The sequence below is a fragment of the Nannochloropsis gaditana genome (genome assembly GCF_000240725.1).
Source record: "Nannochloropsis gaditana CCMP526 unplaced genomic scaffold scaffold157, whole genome shotgun sequence".
Taxonomy (NCBI): domain Eukaryota; class Eustigmatophyceae; order Eustigmatales; family Monodopsidaceae; genus Microchloropsis; species Microchloropsis gaditana.
In genome coordinates, this window is record NW_005803796.1 from 12,465 (window position 1) to 33,993 (window position 21,529).

A 21,529-nucleotide genomic window follows, 5' to 3' on the forward strand; every position below is an offset into this window, starting at 1 on the left:
GCACTGCCGACAAAATTTTGAGGTCCTTCCCCCGACTTCCCTCAATTTATATGTTAGTGTCGAGGACCGATTGGGTGTGCCACGTCCGGCTGTCCTTGAAGATCTGTGGTACGTCCCCTTGGACGCACACACCTCTCTGACGGTCGCCCTGTCCTTACCCGATCCCGTCGGTTTGCACATCAATCCACCAATATGTAAAGCCTTGGCGCTTGCGTTGTGGCCCCCTGCCTATTGTGGTCGGACAAATCCCCGCCTCGGCTCCGAAACACTCTCCAAATCGTCCTTTCTACTCGATGCCATAGCTTCCTCCTCCTTCGACGCCCTGGCCACGTGTGCTTCGCTGCAGATTACCCTCTATGAACACAGTGACTGTCTTACAATACCATCGAGCACTCTGAAAGAAGGCCCCCCTCTTTTTAAAGTGGCCTTTTATTCCTGTCAAGCAATGGCAAGCAAAGTATCTTGCAGTGGTTTGCTCCATCGGTTGCACATGACACATGTCGGCCGGTCTGTGCTAGAAATGGGCCTCACGGACAGGGACAAAGGCATCCTGCTCCGGTTTGACGACAACTCTGGGTCTATTCAGGTCCCTGGCCACACTCGCTTGCATGTGCCCTTGGAGGACGGACCAATGGACCGGCTGGTCGAATTATTGCGCAGCTTTCTCCCGTCTCCACGGTCCATAGCGGGCAAACATAGCACGGCTAACATTCCTGTACATTCTTTCTGGTCCCAGACCCGATCGTGGGAGTACCGAGCAGTCGAGAAGACTACTGTGTGTGTATCCACAGATGGTGACAAGTCCTTGCGTTTCGTTTGCGAACAGCTGCTGTTGAAAGGGTCTTTTCTGCCAGAAAACGTCCCGGGCCCCAATGACGGAGACCACATTGGAACAATTGTGGAGTACCCCCACATAACTTTCCGTGTCCGCATGCATTCAGCTTACCAGATGAAAGCTGGTGCGGACTGGGAGCAATGGATACCGGGAGCAGGCATACTGGTGAAGATGGAAGGAAACCCTAACACAAGGGAGGAGTCGCGTGCCTGGAGCGTGAGTTTGGAATGGTCGAACTTACCATCCTATCTCCACCTCTCTACCAGTCTGGCCACCATTCTGACCGACATAAAAGAGCGAGTGAGGTCCTTGGCACGGAAGGCCTTGCCTAGAAGTACCCGCATGTCCGTTGAAAGCTTCCCCAGAGAAATGTCTTTTTTGTCCCGGGCCGAGTTGAACAAGGCCGAAAGGGTTTTATCGAAAAGGACCCGAGACTTGTCGCGCGGACTTCGGCACCAGATGGAGGAGGCAATGTGTCTTCTCAATGAAGCAAAGAAAAAGACAGCGTTGGCCGTGTCAAGCCATCGGAGGCAACTTCAATCTTGGCACCGACGTGTGGAACGAAAGGAATTGCAACGGCAGCATGCCCTTGCTTTTCACCACGCTGACTTTGCGGGCTTTCTGCACGTGGGTTCGCTCATTTCTCCGGCCTCTATGGGAAAAAGCAAGAGAACGTCAATGAATGGCGTCAAAGCGAAACATCTCATTAACCTGCCTCGGTTGTGGTGTGTCCTGAGGAATGGGCTGCTTCTCTGCTATGACCAGCCAAACTCCTTTAAAATTGAGCGTGTCTTGACTGTGTCGGACAAGGAGCCCTGCTCGAATTCCGTCACTTTGCAGCCCTTCACACCTTCAGATCGGCCTTCAAGTCGCTTTTACGATCGGCTTTATGCCTTGTCTTACTGTACAGGAGATGATGACCCTCTCTTCCTTGTTTGCCAAGAGGTTGCAGACCTAGCATCGTGGAAAGAGGCTCTAGGGCCCTATGTGAAGCTCGATGGAGCCTCAGATGTCCCGTCGTCTGTACGTGAGACGCCCAAACGGGCCGTTTTGCTCCACCGTCTCAGCTCGGACACAAGGACTTTCCGCACTGGCAAGGCGACGATTGACCCATCTCCTCGGGGAAGCAAGAGATTCTCGCTCAAAGGACTGGGCTTTCGCAAGACTCAAGGGCAGCAGCACTACTTAGAAAACACACCTTTGTCACAAACCTTGGCTTTGACGTGCTCTCTCACACATAGTACACCTAATCCCCCAGCTCTAAAAGACGAGCCCACCTCCCCGAGCCTCCTTTCTACTTGTACTCCAAACATAACCGCTGCTGCATCTAGCGCTTGCGGGGCCGGTAGCGATAAGTTCAAGCATTTGTCAGTGATAGCTCAACCCCTTGTGAGGACAGGACGAGAGCATGCGTCTGTTGTGGCAAGTTACACTATGACGTCGCGTCTTGTGGAACGCATCACGCGGGATGAGCATGGATGTCCGCAGGACCCTCTGCATGGGCATGTGGAAACACGCTCTTGGTCAGTCACACACAGCTTCCCTGTCATTCAAGCATTCCATGAAGAATACACTCGAGTCTGGACGACGGCTCGTCGGGATGACAATAAAGTGGAGGCAGCTCTACAAGCCGACGGTCGTTCCCCCCACGAGGCAATGGGTTACGCGCATCAATTACTGGAAGGCGCTGCGCACTTGCTGAAAATGCCCTTTCCTTCTCCGTTGGAGCGACAAGAACAAGGCGTTCTCCTAGGACGTTATTGGCAACTGGTGGTGGGTACTTGTCAAGCTCATGGGCTCTGTCGTGCTTTTCTTGGGCGTTTTCTGAGGTTGCCTGACTGGGCATTGCAAAACCCGCAGCCACATATGGAATCAGTAGCTGACGAGCCCATTCCGGTCACATTTGAGTCTGCAAGCGCCGATGTTGCTGCTGATACGATTGACATAAGCGGAGATGATAATATTCAGGACGACCCTTTGCTGTCCATTCTCAGCAAGTTTGAGGAAAAACTCGGAAGCATATGCCTTGCCGTTAAAAAATGTCACATGACAAATATTTTGTATACAGCAGTCGTCAAGGATCATGGTCAAGCCATCGAACGCGAATCGTCCGCGGGCAAACAAAGGGTGGAGCAGCTGCAAGAAGCTTTGCAAGAGGAGAAGAGACGCGGCGCTCTATTGGTCCAAGAAGTAGTCAAAGCACAACTTATCCGAGACGATGCTGTGGCGGCGATGACGGAGGTGTCATTGGATGCGGGGCGCAAACTTATGGAATCCGAGTTGCGGTACGCGGCTTTCTGCAGAAAGTTACCGCACCATTTGCAACCCCAATCCAACCACCGGCGCCGCCCGAGTCGCGGGCACACTCCTACAAGACATGTTCAATCCCATCACCATGCCACAGGGACGGGCGCGGCACGCCTCAAAACTACCTCGCCCCCTTCTCCTTTGCAACTGGATGGCAGCAGGGACAGCAGCGCCTCTGCCAAAAGCTTTGTTAGCAGCCGTGGGTTATCATGTGATCGAGGCCAGGTATCCAACCTCCGTGCAGCCCTTGCCAGTGAGGCGGATGGCGGCGTCAGGCCCGTCACTTCCCCACGACAACGACGGCAACAGCTGGAAGAGCTGCTCATGAGCAGTAATGCCAGCATGAGTCACACTCTGTTTGCGACCAGTAATGCAAAGACGACGGCAAGTGTAGGAAATTTCAAGCTAAGTCGGCAGCTGTCCTCCATGGACGGCGAAAGCTCTTCTCCTTTGGCTTCCTCTGAAGTTGCTGGCGTTACTTTATCGACGTCCAACAGATGTCCGTCTCCGACAGTCACGGGAGCGGTTAGCCAGGCGCATCATTACGATGTCGTGTTTAAGATGAAAGGCCTTCTAGCGGCCCGGCTTGAAGAAGTGGGTAGTTTGAAAGAGCGTTTAAAAGAAGCAGAGGGAAAGGTGAAAATGTACGAGGACCGTGTCCATAGATGGGGCGTGGAAGCCCGGGAATCCGTACAAATGACCAGGAAGGAAAAGACGTCGAAAGTGAAGGAACTTGGACGGGAGGCCATCGACGATGTCCTTGATTTGTGGCGAGAGCGAGTTGGGCAAGCGGAAGATGGACGCAAAAAGGCGGAGAGGCTCTTAAAGAAGTCGCGTGCTCAATGGAAAAGGCTGCTGACTCAAATTAAGGAAGAAGAAAGCGACAATGAGATCGCTGAGGAGGAGGAAGTAAGGGAAAGCGGGAGAATGGAAGAGGGATCGATGCGAAGAGATAACGACTACCGACGATTACTGCGGGCTCTCGAAGAAGGAGCCATGCTTTGAAAATAGTAAAACCATCGCAAATGAAATGCTTTTTGAAAATGTACACAACTGCCACTACATATCACTGTAGAAAAGGTATGCTCGTGAAATCCTAAAATTTAACTCTTAATGAAGAAGCAAATGGACCGAGATGCACATCGCGGGACTTATTGCATTTGTTAAGCGACTTTGTGAGCACCCGCACGGCCAAATCGTTATTTATCACGCAAGTATTTTCTTTTGAATAATTAACCATGCCCGTCCCCAGGGCTCTTCGCGCTCAGATTTGTGCACCACTTCCCACTTTGGCCCAGGGAGAGCTTTTGTGATACATATGGCCAAAGTCCCGACCGCTTGTGAATCCAGAACCTTCGCTATGCTCCGCATCAGCGTATCGGTAAATGCTGCCGACACGAGGAGGATGACTTGGAATCCCTCCATCTCGATTTCGACAATGTCATCGCAAGCGAAGTCGACCACTCGGGTACGCAGCATGGGTATACTACTCTGTTTACTTTTCCATCTTTGCAATGCCTGTTCTGCAAGTTTTGCGCGTTTCTCATAGATTTCCACCCCAATGCACCGCTTCCAGACGTATACACATGCTGCCGTGAATATCTGCTTCCCAATTCCCGAACCAATGTCAATAAGCGAGCCTTCCCCCTCTCTCGGTAGGGCTTCTAACTCATCAATCAGGCCTAAGGCTTTTACCAGAGTCTCTCCGCTCAGCTCTCCATACATGAGGGAAGGACAGTGGTGCGAAATGTCGTGCCCCAAGACGAGGGCGGGGTTCAAAGAGGGGTAGAGACAAGGCTCGAGGCGGGAGTAAAGCGCAAGCCCATCTTGAAATTTTGAAGACCTAGACGCTCCTTCGATCCTTATTGCCGTTTCCATAAATGTGAATGACAGCCTGTGAAAGAAGAAGGAAGGGAATGCCGTGTGGAGTGAAGGATCTGTGGGTTTCGACACGGAGAAAGAGTACTCTCGAGAAACATTCGAAGTCCTGCCGTGCTCTCCATTCGCTCTCTTCCATAGAACCAAATGATGCACAGGGACAAATTGCAACTCCTTCTTTTTCAACATTTGTCTTCAAAGAACCCAGTCCTTTCATATTTATACCGTTCTATGAAGACGAGAGAGGAAAAGAAGTTGAAAAATATGACAGTAGGAACCCAACGTTCTCTAGTCGATGCATATTCCATACCCCTAGACTCAAAATGAAAAAAGACACACTGCAAGCTGCACAACAACTTCTCTCACGGCTTATGCAACGGGGACAAAACCCAAGGGAGTTGGTAACCACCTCATCCTTTCATGTCTCCCTCCATAAGCACGGCCTTTGGCACAATTCTGTGATTATAGGATTGTTTCGATTGTACATCGGTTGCCATTGAATGCCTATATATCAATTTATTCCAATCCGACGTCATCACACAAATATTTCGAGAAGGTCCATGTCGCATGTATGTTTGGAACACTCTTTTTCCTCCTCCCCCCCTTTCCCCCTTTCATTTTCCCCTACGCACCCATTTCACCCTGCGATCCATCGGACTTCACCTTTGTTAAACCATCTATTCTCACCCCTGCGTCTCTCCTTGCTTCGATTCACATTTCAGCATTGTTAAATACTTTTGTCTCGTTGTGCGGTCGGAGCTTAAATATTTCGTTCATGTCTTATTCTCGTCTTTTGATCGCCTTCTCTCTATGGTATGCGGGATGTAACTTGGATGAGTGACTAATTTGAATGTGTAAACACCCATTTTCAAAGCCAGAAGGTGATGTGAAGTCCTACAGAAGCTAACATGCTTGAGGCATTCAGACGCTTTTTGCTGGCTAACCCTCCCACGCCCAGCTCAATAATCCCGATACACACCTCGAAGTCCACTTCGGATGTGCGGGGACGAGAACGAAACCAGTATGTCCAGCCCACGAGCAACACAAGAAGCAGGAAGAGGATGACCAAGACGTGGTCTCCGACAGTTTTCCCATCGTCTGCCATCGAAAAGCACAGGACGAGGCCGCGGGGAGGTGAAGATATCCCTTAGAGATGCCGACCCTACCAACAAGCTAAAGTGAAGTCGCTGCCACGGAGTCCTCCCAAGTCGGGCCAGCCACTCCTCGGATACCTGTGTCCGAAGCGTGTCTATTCATTAAGTGTAAGGTTTTTGGATTTCAGGTCACGTTGGTTGGCGAGAGGGCCGCTGCTCGTTCGCTCGCTTGGCGAACGACGGCTCATAAGGCGAAAAGAAAGGACGAATAGTATAACCTGACCAATGAAAAGCTCGCCTGCCTGGTTCTTATATACAGGCATACCCGTCATCATTGACATAAGAACTGACAGAACGCCTACAACGGTCGAAGCCACGTTCGCTCCTGCGCACTCTCTTTTAAGAGCGCCGACTCACTTTATCAACATGACCCGTAATGTTCCGCCCCTCTTCAATTTCGACTTCCCGTCCTGCGAGTATATCACGCAACATCCGCGCACTCACGAGCTGCTAGGCTTTGTACTGGTAAGAAAATTTGCTCTTCTGAGCCATCTTTTTAAAAATGGCATCCCTTAGCAGTCCTTATCCTCAAACACGCCTTATGTTTGAAATAGGCTGGCGTGGCCATCGGCCTCATCATTATAACAGTCCTAACCGTGTATCCGGGAGAGCCTTTCGACTCTTCTGTACTGGGACCTATACACTGCAAGCCATTGCAGTCAGAAAGCGATCGAAAAAGATTTCAAAGACTTGGGGACAAGCCGGAGGAGATGGATGTAAATGTAGATTGTAGGCGTACCAGCACTTGTTCGGGGGCGCATGCAATTACGTCAAAGATGTGGAATTATGACTCCAGCGGAGACAGCTGTGACATTTTCCCAAGCAAGATTTCAAGCATCCGCCACGACTGCACCGTTGACAGGGTTAAGAGTCATTTTTCTCCCCTCTCGACCACCCGGAAATCTCGCTGCAATGGACAAGAACAGCAAGCCCAGGCTGACGCACTCCACCGCCTTTTGCTTCGGGAAGACCGCGTGTGGCAGCAATTTCAACGCCTCCCTCGGACTTTTCAGAGCACGCTGGGTTTATCGGAATCTCAAGTGCGTGCGGCGATCCGTCAAGAGGTATCGCAGGCAGAATTCGAGGTCCCACCGGGAACAGGTACCGAGACACTCCCAAAGGGTAAGCACCACTTTATAATGAGTGATAGTCTTAATTATTTGCCTTGAAAGATACGCATACGACTCTTTATTCTTACACTGGAAAGACACAGGAGTTATCGTCGACCCTATGGGCATGTCAAGTAAGTTTTTATCTGTTTCAACTGGTCTCTCTTGAGCCATTCCGAGTACGTTATATCGGTTGCTTTAAAAAAAATGCTTACTTTCTCTTCCTTTGCACCACTAAACTTAGTGCGAGTGAACCTAGCCTTCTATCTGATTGCTTTCGGCGCCTTGGTATATTTCGTCGACATGGACTATGGTTATGCAGCCACATGCCTGTTCACTCGATGGTTTCCGAAAGAGGCAGAAGTATTAGGGTTCAAACCGGTTAGTGATTAAGCATGACTGAGACAGCTTCCATGTGATTTGTACAAGGGAACTAGTTAAATCCAAGCAGTCTGAGGTTTATGTGAATAGATACGCACGTGTTTGTAAATGTGGATTGTGTACATGCAAAGGTAATGAAAGCTAAAATGCATGGATTGAAGGCATAGATGGACATCTTTCCTACGTTGGCAAGGACTTTAAGTTAAGATGCTGAGTAAACCATACCTGGGAGAGTTCCGGGAATCGCCAGATTTGTGACAAACGTGTGGAAGAAAAACGAAATGAATGTCTTTCTCAAATACCTCTCTTCTGCACTGGGAAGAAGTTGATCTCCGACGGATGATTTGGAAATAGTGATGCAGGATTTTTTTCAATTTCTCATCATTCCTGTATGGGCGAAATGTAAAGCTTTCGCATAGTTTGAATCTCCGTTACTTGATATAACGGCTAATTGACCGGTAAGAACTCGGGAGATTCGGGGGTCTCTGCTTTTCTATTGGGGGAGCTTCCGCAAATTTCGCTGGTCACTTGTGACGGGTGAGACATAATGAAACCGAAAGCATGTCGAGGTGCAATTACCCTCTTGGTTTATTCATAGTTTGTGCGCAAGATCGCAGAGCTCCTAAGTGATTGTCGTGGGAAGGTGCTCCGCTTGAGAAGGAGAGCGACAACGCCGTTTCGATTTGAACGCGGTTGGGTTTCTGTTTCTCCGGCACTTGCGATACGACCATCTTTCCCGTTTTACCTTGCTTCCTCGCCATGCGTTTTCGTTCGCACATGCAACTGTCGATCTGGTGTGCAGCGCAATGAAACTCTGTGTGTGCGTTCAATTAAGACGTGGCCCCGGTCACTGTTCTGTCGCCATCGACGTATTGAAGGTGTTTGTGGTCGATCTATAATTATAGCTTTCGCTTCTCATTTAAAGGAAGCCTTACATCCAATTGCCCTTCTCGGTTCCGGTAAAAGATTCTGTCGAAGTGATTAAGTCGATAACACACACCGCTTACAACTCACAAACAGCCAAAGAACACTTCTACTCTTACCACCACACCTAAATTGAACATGCGTCGCGCTGGTCTTGTCGCTGCTCTCACTTACGCCGCCTTTGCTGCAGCGGAGGATGCCGCTCCTGCTGTCACATCTTTGGTGAATGGCCAAACCGCGGACGTTAAGTCCGCCTTGCAAAACATTCTTATTCAGACTGAGGATGCGAAGCCCGCTTCGATTACCCTGGGCGACGCGAAGACCCCCATGGGTATCTCCATCTCGAACCAACCTGGAGAAGAAGCTATTGTGTAAGTGTGAAAGAGGGGTCGAGAAGAACCCAAATAGCATGGCCGATAAAAAAAGGGATGTGTTGAGCAGCCACTAATTTCTCTGTCTCTTGCTCCTGTCCTCCCAATGAGCAGGTTGGTGGCCCCAGATTTGACTGTGGCTCCGAAGGTCGGCCAGGTTGGCTGCTATACGATTGGTGATGATGTCTCCAAGATCGCTTTGCTCATGTGCGAAGATAAGGATTCCGCCGCTACTCCTGTTCCCGACAAGGAGAAGGGTAAGTCTAGGATAATTAAAACATTAAGCCAGTCATTTTCCACGTCAACGACCCAAGTCTCTGTCAATGCTTGAAATGGTCTTCGTCGCATTACAAATGATGAAAATCCCCGATACGCATCGCAGACGGCCAGGCCTTCGCGTGGGTGAAAGGCACCCTCACGAACGAGGGCCCCGAAGCTATCTGCCAGCTCAAGTTTGCTTCGAACGACCTTAAATTGGGCATGGCTGCGATAGAAACCGTCCCCAAGGAGCTTGAGAATCTGACACCCTTCAAGCTTGAGCCCCAGGAGAGCATTAACTACAGTTTCCTTCTTCCGATCGACGCGAAGGAGATGGCCGCGCCCCTGGTTGGGATCCAGGACACGCTGGGACCCTGCAAGATGATTGAAAAGGCGAAAGAGGCCTTAGCTGCCGGGAAATTGGTGGGAGGTAACACCCTCGCGGACTCGGGGAAAGCGGCCAGTGATGCGTTGGCGAAAGGGAGTGATGTGGCCAAGAAGGCCGCTGACAACGCCAACGCCGCGGCTGAGGAAGCACTAAAAGCCGCTAAGAACTCTCAGGTTGCAACGGACACGGAGAATCCCGACTATGGCGATGATGATGATGGCGACGAGTCTACGGGGTCCTCGACAGAAATGACTGCCAAAGATCAGCTGGCGCAGTCAGCGGATGATTCCGCCGATGATGATGATGGCGACGAGTCTACGGGGTCCTCGACAGAAATGACTGCCAAAGATCAGTTGGCGCAGTCAGCGGATGATTCCGCCGACGACGATGGCACCTCAGGTGATGACGGGTCGCCGACCGAGCTGACGGCCAAGTCTGCAATCAAAGGTATCAAAGATGCCTTGACCGGCGCCGCTGATGCCACCGTGAAGGCGGCTCAGGAAGCTACAGCGGCAACTCAGGCGGCCGCTGGAGGGGCCGTGGATTCCGCCCAGGGCGCAGCTGGGGCCGCCGCAGACGCCGCTCAAGGTGCGGTGGACAGCGCCACGGGCGGGGCTCAGGCTGCCGCGGATTCCGTCTCTGGGGACGTCTTGGCGGACGATGACAACGCGGAGGCCGCGACGGCCGGAGATACGGCGGACGAGGCCAAGTCCGCGGTGGAGAAAGCCGCTGGGAAGGTGAAAGACGCCGCCGCCAACGTGCCCAAGGCGGCCAATGCCCTGGACATGAACGGTGATGGCGCGGACGACGAAGCGACCTCTCCCGCGCCCAAGGTGGGGGCGTCCCTCGTCGGGCTTTTCACCGTGGCCGTCGTGGTTGCTGCCCAGTTCCTCCTCTAACGCAGAAACGTATTTTCATGCGTGACTGCTGGCGTTTCAGACTAGGCTAAGAAGAATGGGGTCAGATTGAAGAAGTATTAAGTTTGTTAGTGCGCGACAGTAGGCGACATCTCTTGTTTTCCTGTGATTTTTGGCTGTTTTCCAAGCAAACCCTATGTATGAACGACGCGCCGGGACGAAAATTGGGGCCTAAAAGTTAGATTGAAGGCAAGTAGGATATCAATCATTGCCAGCACGATTTTTAGAGACGTTCATGATTGCATGAAATATCAATGAGAGGAAGGGAAGGAAGACAGGCGGATCAAAAAAAGCTCGAAGGTGAGCGTCCATTAGATGAATAAAAGTTCTGATTTAATGGTGTTCACCGTGGGGAAATGAAAAACACTTGGATCCATAATCATCTTGGATTTTAGTTGAGATCGAAACACGACAATTACGGATTTGCTCTGAGAGGGAAGGTAAAAAAAGAAGATATTACTCTACATTTTCGAAGAGACTTACAGTTGTACAGTCAGAACATCTCACAAGACCGACAATCGTATTTGACGGGCCTACACCGTTGACCTTACAAAGATTTCACCCTCTTTGTCAGGTTGGGAGCATCTCGTTACTTTTAAGAGAAATGGTATGCAAGCAGAGCATCATTTTTGGTAATATAAATGGTACTTCTAATGCCTCACACGAAGCATAGAGGGAAGATTTAGGATATCAATGTTGATTTTAAGATTCTGGGGAAAATTATGGTCACGAGCAGCCTTATTATGTCGGAGTTTTGGAAAAAGCCAGGTCGAACATTGTTCTGGACAGTAGCTCAGGCACTATGTGAGACATGCAGAAACAAGTATCTGTCTGGGCTATTATGCAACCTCTCCCTTCTCCCTCACAAATGTCAAGCTCCTAAGATTGTTAAAAATGATAAGTGGTGGATCATACAAAGTCATCAAATGTTTCTTTATAGCCGTCTGTCTATTTTAACAGCTTTCCTAGTCTTCGTCCCGGTGTCCTTCATAAAGATCATTAAAGACGTTGAGGCCAAGAAAGGAAGTGTGAGATGATGAAAAAGAGGAGGGTTTGAGACGGAAAAAGAACAGTGGCGGTGTACGAACAGTGTCGGTGTACGCGACGACGGGTTATCAGGGATGGGGCAGGGAGAAGACTTAGAGCCAGGCAACCATATTCGGATGCTGTCCTCCTATCGCCTGCTGGACAACCCCGCCCTCCTTTCGCGATGTACACGTCTGGTGGTATACACTGGGCACCCAAAAGTTCACAGAATGACAAACTTTCTAAATACGTTACAGGGATTTGGCAGGGACATAACGTGCAAGCGGGTGGAGAGACGAACAGAAAGGAGCTTAAAGTTTGGTGTATCCTTCTATTGCTCCCCATTCGCCTCCTCTGTCTTGGATGGCCACTCTCGACGAGCTATTGTTTCACCAACCACAGCCGCGTATGGGGATCGACGACATATCTGTCGAAAACTCTGGCGGGGGTGGGATTTTTTTGAAAAATTTGTTCAAAAGCCTCATTCAGGGTACTCGGGCCTCGAATGCCATTCCGGCAGGGGGCGGATTAGGGAACGGTGAGGCCTCTGACTTTGCTTTTCACGCCGCCACTTCCTCAAATTTTGCCGACAAGAGCTTAGACACAAGCAAGGAGACGTTGGCTCTTCTTAAACAATTGGTTGATTATATCATTAAGACCGGTGGGAAGGACCAAGATGAAAGCAAGCAAGAGGAGGAGGAGGAAGCCCTCATAGCGGGCTTGGACGACGTGGAGGACCCGGATGCTTTCGGAAACCTAGCTGACTTGATAGAAGACCTGCTGGACCACGTGGAATATTTTCTGAGTACTGCGAAGCGCGGGGAAGGGGAAGGTATCAAGGAGGCGGGAGATCAAGAAGAAAACAAGAAGCTCGCTTCGGAATGGGCACGTTTGCGTCGCATGGCGGGGGCGGCTAGACAGACAGCCAGCCGGTACAACACGATGTTGTCGCAAACTTTGGATATCCCGAAACCGCAACACGCTTTCCAGGATGAAATTGACAACCGGCGGGAGACCTGTTTCCGGCCTTGTCCCCATGGAGATGGGAAGAGCGTGGAGGGGGGGAACGCTTCGGAGATCCCGCATCCGTGTGAGACTGAGATCCGGAACTTTACCTACTCAACTTGGCAATTACAGGTTCCGGCGGAGAATGACATGCAAGTCCCCTTATCGTTACAGGAGAGCAGCCCGGCCGGCCTGGTCGCCAGCCCGGAGGCCTTGAGGGGAATGGTGCAGAGCATCCGTGAGGAGCTGGAGAAGGAGGACGAGAAGGCGATAGCTGTGGATTTGGAAGCGCATAGCCTCCGGTCATTCCAGGGATTGGTCTGCCTGATGCAGATCTCTACACGGGAGAGGGATTTCTTGGTGGATACCTTAGCCCTCCGGCGGGAGGTGGGCCCCCTCTTGCACGACCTGTTCACCGACCACACCGTCCTAAAAATTTTCCACGGGGCGGAAAGCGACATCAAATGGCTGCAGCGTGACTTTGGCTTGTACGTGGTTAATCTGTTCGACACCTTTGTGGCTGCCCAAGCTCTGCACATGCCGAAGAAGTCTCTGGCGTACCTGTTGCAACACTACGTGGGTGTAGTGCTGGACAAACAGTACCAGTTGGCGGACTGGCGCGTCCGGCCCCTGCCGGAGAAGATGCTGCACTACGCCCGGGAGGACACCCATTACCTTCTGCACCTCCACGACTGCCTCCGCCGGGATTTGGGCCGAGAGCAGGGGAGGATACAAGAGGTGCTGGAGGGGTCCCAGGCGGTCAGTTTGTTGCGGTACCGGAAGGAGACGTTTGATCCAGAGGGCTACGGGCGTCTCTTGCAGGGCCCACGGCGCTGGACAGGCGAGAGGGGGGAGGGAGGGAGGGAAGGCGGATTGGCACCGGTGCAGAGGGAGACCCTGAAAGCACTTTACGATTGGAGAGATCGCGTGGCGCGGGAGGAGGACGAAAGCCCCGGATATGTCTGCCCAGACAAATTGCTCTTGCGTCTGGCAAAGGTGCGGCCTCTTACCCGCGGTGGGGTACAGGAATGTGTGGGCAGCGGGAGTGCCTTGCCGCCGTTGGTCGGGGCTCGTATGGAAGACATGCTACAGGTGGTCGGGGCGGCTGGGAAAAAAGAAGGGGAAGAAGAGGACAAAGCCCGCGTCTTCTCTGCAGGGGGAGGAGAGAGCAGCCTTGGGGACGGGGGGACTCAAAGGAGGGTTAACACTAGGACGAGTGAATCAAAAGCGACCGCGACTACCGTCCATGCGGACGCTGAGAAGACGCCCTTGTCAGACTACGCGTTCCCTGTTTATGTGCCCGCCCCTCTGGAGGACTCTCTTTCACAAGAGCGTGTGAGCAGCACGATTCACCCTCCCCCCACCCTTCCTCTTCCTCCCGTCCTGAACACGGAAGAGCTGTATTTGTCAGCTGGGTGGACGGTGGCGTCCGATGGCCTTCAGAGCATGACGCCGGTATCCACCGGGGCGGGCCGGGAGGGAGTACGGGCGGGAGTGGTAGCGGCCACAGGCAACGAAGGTTTGGAAAGCCATCGAGGCCTTCAGCATTCCATAGGTTTGTCCGTCCGCGTACGCTCAAGCAACGTGGAGGAGGCATCGGCCCCTACGCTGCAGGCAGGGGTTGAGGAAAGGGAGGGAGGGAGGGAGGGAGGAGGAAAATGCACCGAAGGGGACGCGCAAGGGCCCTACGCCACGGCTTTGGACCCGCTGGCTGGGGCTCGCGCGCTTTTGAGAAAGGAACAAGGTCTACCACCTGTGAACAACGCCGAGGTCGATTTCGACGGTGACTCCGAGGAGGAAGAAGAGGAAAAGGGAGAATGCGAGGAGGAGGGCGAGGCCGACGAAGAGGCGATGCCGCGCTCCATCGCAGACATATACAGGATATCGAACCGGAACCGGCGGAGAAACAAAGAAAAGAAGAGGCAGCAGGACACTAGGAGCGAAATGTCGGCCGGCGCGGACGGCGGTGCAGGGGAAGGGGTCGAAGGCCCCGCGAGGCTAGGAACCACTCGATCGTCATCGCCTACCCCGGGCGACACCAGTCTTTCCCTTCCCCTCGATCCCGAGCTCCACGAGTATTTCGGCGACGCTCTTGACAACGCGCCGAGTCCCGTGCCCCTGAGCCACGAGGGGGTCTCTGTGCTGACGAACAAACGGACGCGGCCCGAAGACACGGAGGAAATCGTGAAGTTCATGAGCAGTATTGGGTGGGTGGATGCCAATGCACCGGCCTTGCCTTCCTCCTCTCGTGCCGTGGCGCTACCCGAGCAATTTCTTCTACCCCGCCAGGCGCTCTTGCAGTCGCAGGTCCAGCCGCCCAACCCCCACACGGGCGCGCATCAGCCACAGCAGGACCCGTATCATTGCCGGCGTGGGACCCTCAATCATGACACTCAGCACGCTCAGTTTGAGGCCCCGAGACTGAAAGGAGACGGAGGAGAGGGGGATCATGGTGGTTTCGGGCTCCCCCCCCCGGACAGTGCGGCCTGGTCCCGGCAGCAGCACCTCTGGCCAGAGCAGCCCCCATACGTGCAGCAGCAACAATGCGGAGGTCGAGGGAGAGGGAGCAAGACAGTGGGGCCACCCCGGGGGGCTCTGGTCAATGGTACTGGAGCTGGAGGAGTCAGGGGGCGGGACGGGCTTTCTTCTACTCAAAATTTCCACATTAACAAGGCCGCCGTGGAATCGTCTCGGGGACCGCATGGCGCTCCTTCTCCTCCTTCTTACAACGCAAGCTCGATGAATACGAAGGCCTACCCTCATCAGCAGGCCTTGCGACAACCGATGGAGAGCAGCTCTCGCCCACCTTCCCTAGCTCCTCCCATAGGGCTGAACTTGAATACACAACAAAAGCTACGCTCACAGCAGCTGCGGTACCAAGAACATCGTCAACAGCATCAACCTCAGCACCAGCAACATTTACCACCACAACAGTTCCATAAATAGCAACGGCGGCGAGAGGAGAGCAGCCGAGGCGATGGCTTGCATATTGAAAGTAAGGAACTGTTGTGCACGCGGGTACAGAGAAGAGAGAGTACAACAGGCGAAGTGCGCTTTAAAGAAAGCCGCTTGGAGGCATTTGGTAATTAGAACGAGAGAAGATTTGTGATTTTTCCTTGACCAAAGCCATGGTAGATTGGAGAATCGCGGGGCTCGACGGAAGGGGAAAGTAGGACGTAGAAGAGTCTCTTTAAATTCTTTCTCTCCTAACTCTCCCCTGGGACCTGCTCAATCGACATATCTTCTGAAGGCGCTCGGGCATGCGTGCGGTCAGAACCAACCTGTTGGCTGTGCATTGTTATAATCGAAGGCCCTTCGGGAGACGCCCAGGACGAGGATAGGGGAGACACAAGAGGGGTAGGGGAAAAGATGCCAGCGCACCAGAGGCCGAGGGAGGGACAAAGACTGGACCTCAAGAAGGGTGGAGGTTTCTGGCAGGTGGCTCTTCGTGATGAGGAAGGGACAGTGCATATCGCTGGATTTAAGGAAATGCACATGTCTCGATTGACCCTACAAAGGGGTCAAATATATGATGAAATTGATTCACTGCTCGACACTTGCGGACAATAGCCCCCCATGTTGCCGCATAAGATCGCACTGTAGCGCTTTGTCACATTTGTAAACTTTGACACGATGCACGTAAGATTGAAAAGGTTCGACTTAAAAAGCTTGTGGGCCTTCAGAGGGAAAGAACATCGGAGGGAATTTCGACAGAGGCATGGCAATAAAGAAGGAGACCCACAATCACTGCAAAACAACGGCCCTGATAAAGATAGTCAAACCCTTGTGTCTGTTTTTTTTAATATTCTTGTTAAGCTTCTCCTCGCTGGCTGAACGCGGCAACGTCCACGGTCCTCTCCCAGTGTGAGCTTTTCTCCAGGCGGGAAGAAAATGCCAAATTCATCCGCTCGACGCCTGAATCTCACAGAATCTCATCACAAGAGCAAGCACGACAACGCTTTCCAGCCTTTGGCGGGTGTCAGGTCTCACCCCTCTCTCACTCCATCCATATTTATAGTAGTAAGGCGCTTGCATCCCCCCCCCCATGCCCGCAGTGATCTCTCCTACACATCACTAAATCCGCTTCCGTCTCGTTGCCTTCTCAGTCACAATGTCCTGCGCTTTATGCGTCGCCCCCATCCGAGGCCCCCGCAAGAAGTGAGTCAATGTCTTGGACCTGGAAAATCTGTGCCGTGAAGTCCATCTCGTACTGCTCCAGACGCTTGCTGTACTCGGCTTTGGACGCCCGTTTACGCGTCTTGATGATCAAGTACTTGGGTCCCGTGTTCTGTGGATCGATAAGTTGGACAGAGAGGATGCTGAGAGAGAAGCTCTGCCAAAGAGGCCCCAAACTGACCCCGCTCGGCCGTGTCACGGTGTGTCGGCATTCGAAACCTCTCCTTCCTTTCTTTCTGCTTCCAACGGATTCCATGCTTATTCCTGTTGCGTCACTTTACCTTCATGCGGTATTTGCGGGCATTCTCCCCGTTTCGTTTCCTCTTCTCGCGTTTCGCATTGAAACGGCACGCCATCACCACATTCCCGGCGGCGCGACCTTTTTGTTGCACTTGCTGGGAGCCTATTGTGATACGGTGTTGTTAAGATAATTATACCAAAGTTAGATCTGCATCATACAGAGTTAAAATCGTGAAAGCTCTACTCTACGTAGATGGAAACCACAAATGGTTTTCCATCTACACGCAAGTTAGAACCGTCCCACTCAGCGCCTTCAATTCACTCACCGGTACGGAGCGCCAGCGGTGCTGGGGTCATAAATGCCTGCCACGGAAAAGATTAGATCGACATGAGTGAGTTTCGCTCATCTTTCTGCCTCTTTGGTTTCCTACGTGTCGAGCTCCGGCCTGTTTCTCCCTCCCTTAGGGACTGGTCAACTCTCGTATGAACACGTACCGTGGACACGGTTACACAGACCGCCAGAAGAAGGGCAACGAGAAAAAATGCTCGTGACATGTTGCTGTTCGTGATTGTGTGCGGGTGCTATGAGAAGTGCTTATACGAGAGGAGTAGAATGGGCGGGGGCCCGGCGGATACTACTCAGAGTCTGGCTCGATGTGGGACGTGGGTGGTGAGAAAATGCCTACTGAATGGTCCATGCGGCCCCGAACATCGAAGCAAAGAACGATCAGGCGCACATCGGCGCACGAATGAAAAGCACCACATCTCCCCACCACCCTGCCCATGCGATATGGAGGGAGCGTGTTGTTGTGGTCGTGGACAGGGTTGTCGCAGGGCGGGGGGGCTCAAACGCGAGAGCGGCTCTGCGTGGAAAAGGCGTGATATCCTATTGCGCGTCTAGCTCCTGAGAGCAGGGAATAAGATCCAATTACCGACCTGGATGCGACGCGTCCATGGCACCGATGGCATGGTAGGAGCGTATCGTGCATAGTCGCATTTTGTTGTGATGGATTTTTTGTGTCTGGTGTTTTGAGTGGCTGATTCAGCGTGGTCGGACGTCGTTCAAGCCTGTGACGCGGGTTGTAAGGCGAACACAGCCCCCCTATTTTCTTAAGACCAACCATCCTCCATTACCATTCAACACATCATTAGGGAGGGAAGCTATGGTAGAATCTAGGCGGCGGCGGAGACCAGGCTCTTCTGTCTTGGTGACCACGACCACGGCGGTACTCCTCCTTCACACCTCTTGGACCTCAGCAGCACCATCGTCATCGTCTGCGCCCTCCCCGAACACTTGTCTTCCCCCACGGCCTTTGGTGAGTCATGTCGTTTGTATTCGATTGTTACTGCAATGATATTGATGAACGGGATTCCACTAGCCTTGCCATGCCTGCTTTGAACGGCGCACTTATCGATGCTCACAATGCACATGAACAGCACCAAGGAGCTTTCCTCTCTCCACGCACTCCCTTCCGATGGGGGTCCAAAAGCAGAAGCAACAGTGATAGTACACAAACCAAGCTTTCAGAAGACGCCTTCTGTAGTACCTGTAATTTTATGGCAGCCTCGGTTTCCTTTTCTCCCACCCTCGTCTTGCCGGCTTCAAGGACGGATGATGTGACCAGTCCTCACGCGGCGCCCGCCGACCCCCCTGCGGACTTCGCCCCTCCTATCTCGCCCCCAGGTACCAACTTGATGAAGGGTGGAAAGGGCTCGATCGGAAACAGCAAGAATTCCAATGCCAGGAGTAAGGGCCCAAAACCAGGACTCCTCTATGTCCTTCAAGGGGTCAGGGACCGCGAGACCATCCGAGGCAGCAGCGAGGCAGAGGCGGAGCGTGCCGTGGCGGTGGTAGGCTTAAAAGGGAAGAGCAATGCGCCGCTTTCCTCTCTGGAGAGGGCCAAGGCGCGCATGCCTCGCCTCGAGGAGAGGGTGGCGGAGGAGGTGGAGGGGAGTGTGGGAGAGACAGGCTGGGGCAACCAGGACGAGGACGAGGGGGCTGGGACTGTAAGGATGGGTTACAGGGAGGGGGACGTGGCAGAGGAAGAGGGAACCGAAGAAGCAGGCCCTCCTCTGCCCTACTTGCCTTCACAGGCGGAAGATCTGGAGGCCAAGATCGCCGAGGCGGAGACGGCGTCGAACTCCCTGGAAATTCTTTCCAAGGCCGTGAACGAACGCATGTTGGAGGAAAAATTCGACAACGTCCGGGCCCCGTACCGGGAGCCTCGGGAGCCCAAGCCGCTCCCGTACCAGCTCGACCTCCTCACCTACTACGCCAAGGAGGCCCTCCGGAAGCGGAATGTCCCGGAGGCGGCGCGCATCTATCAGCGGTGCATGGAGCTGGATCGGTACGACGGACGGGCCTACATCGGCCTGGCGAGGATAGAAGGGAGGCGGCGGAATGGGACGGCGGCGCAGGCCGTGTACGAGGAGGCCTTGCGGTGGTGTGCCGACAATCCGTTTGTGCTCCAGGCCTACGGGGTCTTCCAGCAGAGGAACGGGGTGAGCGGGGGGGCTCGATCAGGACGGGGCGCAGATTGCGTGCAGGTGTCAAGAAGGGAAGAGGGGTGGGGGGTGACAAAGAAAGCACACGGAAGCGGGGAGGCGCGGATTCCAAGCAGGAAACACGAAGGCTCTGCGTGCATAGGAAGAGCACATCGATGCAGGTCCTCATCCCATCCCTCCCTTGCTCCCTCCCTCCCTCCATTCCCTCCCCCCTCTCCCTTTCTGAAAACCCCACCTTCCCCTCCAAAGAATCTGCGCAAAGCCATGGAACTTTTCGATGCCGCCATCCGTCACGGACCCAAGCACAGCGCGGCCTGGCTAGGTAAAGCCCAGTTGCTGTGGGAGTTGGGCAGAAAGCGGGAAGCCCGAGGGTACTTCCAAACGGCCGTGCAAAGCAACCCGGAGAACGAGGTGCTTTGGCACGCCTGGGGAGTGGCGGAACGGCGGGAGGGGAACTTCGGAGTGGCCAGAAAACTTCTGCGAAAGGCCACGGAGATCAATCCGAGGTGAGGAGGAGGAGTTGGACAGTGATGGGGCGCGCGCACGAGTGCGGAGGGACGGGAAGCCAGGCCAGCATTTCGAGGACTGCCGCTCAGACGATCAGATCGATTCAAAGCGCTTCTGCGCGGGCTTGCCTTGGTGATGGCACAGCAAGAGAGTCGGCGCTGTTTCTTGAGGGTTACTGACCTTCCACGCCCTCCTTTTTCCTTCCCCTTCTAGAAACTCCTTCTGCTGGCATGCCTGGGCTGTCATGGAGCAAGAGCTGGAAAACATGGACCTTGCAGTAGATCTGTATCAAAATGCGCTGAAGGTGGGGTGGGAAGGAAACAAAAAGCAAAAGAGATACAGGGAACATGCCTGCCCAGCAGATCCGATGCGACGTCAGAAGCTCTCCCGCATGCCCCTTTCATCCTCCGTCCCTCTCCTCCTCCCCCTTTCCCCCTCTCTCCCTTAAAGGCTTTCCCGAATAGCAGTCACACCTATCAAGCATGGGCTTGTCTGGAGAAAGATCGCGGCAATTGGGAGCTGGCTTTCTCCCTCTTTCGCTCTGGCATCGCCAAACGGCCGTGGGACGGGGGGGCCTATCAGCCCTACGCCCTGGCCTTGAAGGAGCGGGGGGAGATGACGGCGGCGATGGAGATCTTCCAGAAGGGACTGCAGGAGGATCCTTACCACTGTCCTTTGTACCAGGTACTTGGCCACTCCGTATCCCATTTTGGTGCAAGCCACGTCAATCGAGCGCTTATTCGTAGCCGTCGTCACACGAATCGTTGTTCTGCGCTCAATCCCTCATCCACTTATTTCCTCACTAACTATATTTCCAACCAGGCGTTTGGAATGTTGCTGGCGGAATTGGGAAGGACAGACGCAGCGCGATCGATCTTTGAGAGAGGAACTCAGACGAATCCTCGCGGGCGCCATGTGTACTACATTTGGCACGCTTGGGCCGTTATGGAGGAAAAGAGTGGTGAGTCTGGCTTACTTTTGTCCTCCCCCTATCTATCCTGTATTGCACTTGGATGGTGGGAAGAAGTCCACGTTCCACTGCTTGGCAGATCATTCAGTGGTTCGCTTTTGTTCGTGGAGTATAAGATAGAATGGCATGAACAACGAGGCGTGAGTGTGCGGCAAGGCAAAGATACCGCAGACTTTTTAACCGGATAGACTTTGCCGTCCACGGATCAATTCATTTAAACCTTCTCTTTCATCGTTTGGCTCACAGGTAACTTCGAACTGGCCCGTCGGTATTTCCGCAAAGCCCTGGAACGTCAAAGCCGCTCCGTCCCCACCCTGGTGGCCCTGGCGCAATTGGAAGAGATGGAAGGAAACGTGGAAGGTTGTCGAGAGCTTTACGAGCGCGTCCTCTTGATCCGCCCGGAAGCAGAGATCTATTGGACTCAGTACGAAGTGATGGAGCGCCGGTTTGGGCACGTGGAACACGCAATGCGAATAGAGCAAAGGCGACACCTGGCCTTTGGCGGAAAAAGCGGGGGAGGCCCGCATGGAGGAGGAGGTGGCACGAGAGATGCCAAGCAGGGAGTGTGGGGAGTGGAG

At 53.3% G+C, this 21,529-nt stretch overlaps 1 protein-coding gene across 1 annotated transcript; it reads right to left on the reverse strand.

Annotated features, from left to right (window-relative positions):
- Positions 1-4,341: 4,341 nt before the first annotated feature.
- Positions 4,342-5,477, reverse strand: NGA_2076010 (uncharacterized protein). Its single transcript, XM_005855600.1, has one exon. The coding sequence runs from the start codon at positions 5,207-5,209 to the stop codon at positions 4,349-4,351; it is 861 nt and encodes a 286-aa protein (XP_005855662.1). The 5' UTR covers positions 5,210-5,477; the 3' UTR covers positions 4,342-4,348.
- Positions 5,478-21,529: the final 16,052 nt, after the last annotated feature.

Bases quoted from the DNA above. Each gene is read 5' to 3' on its own strand.
- NGA_2076010 (XM_005855600.1), bottom strand. From the start codon at position 5,209: ATGTTGAAAAAGAAGGAGTTGCAATTTGTCCCTGTGCATCATTTGGTT.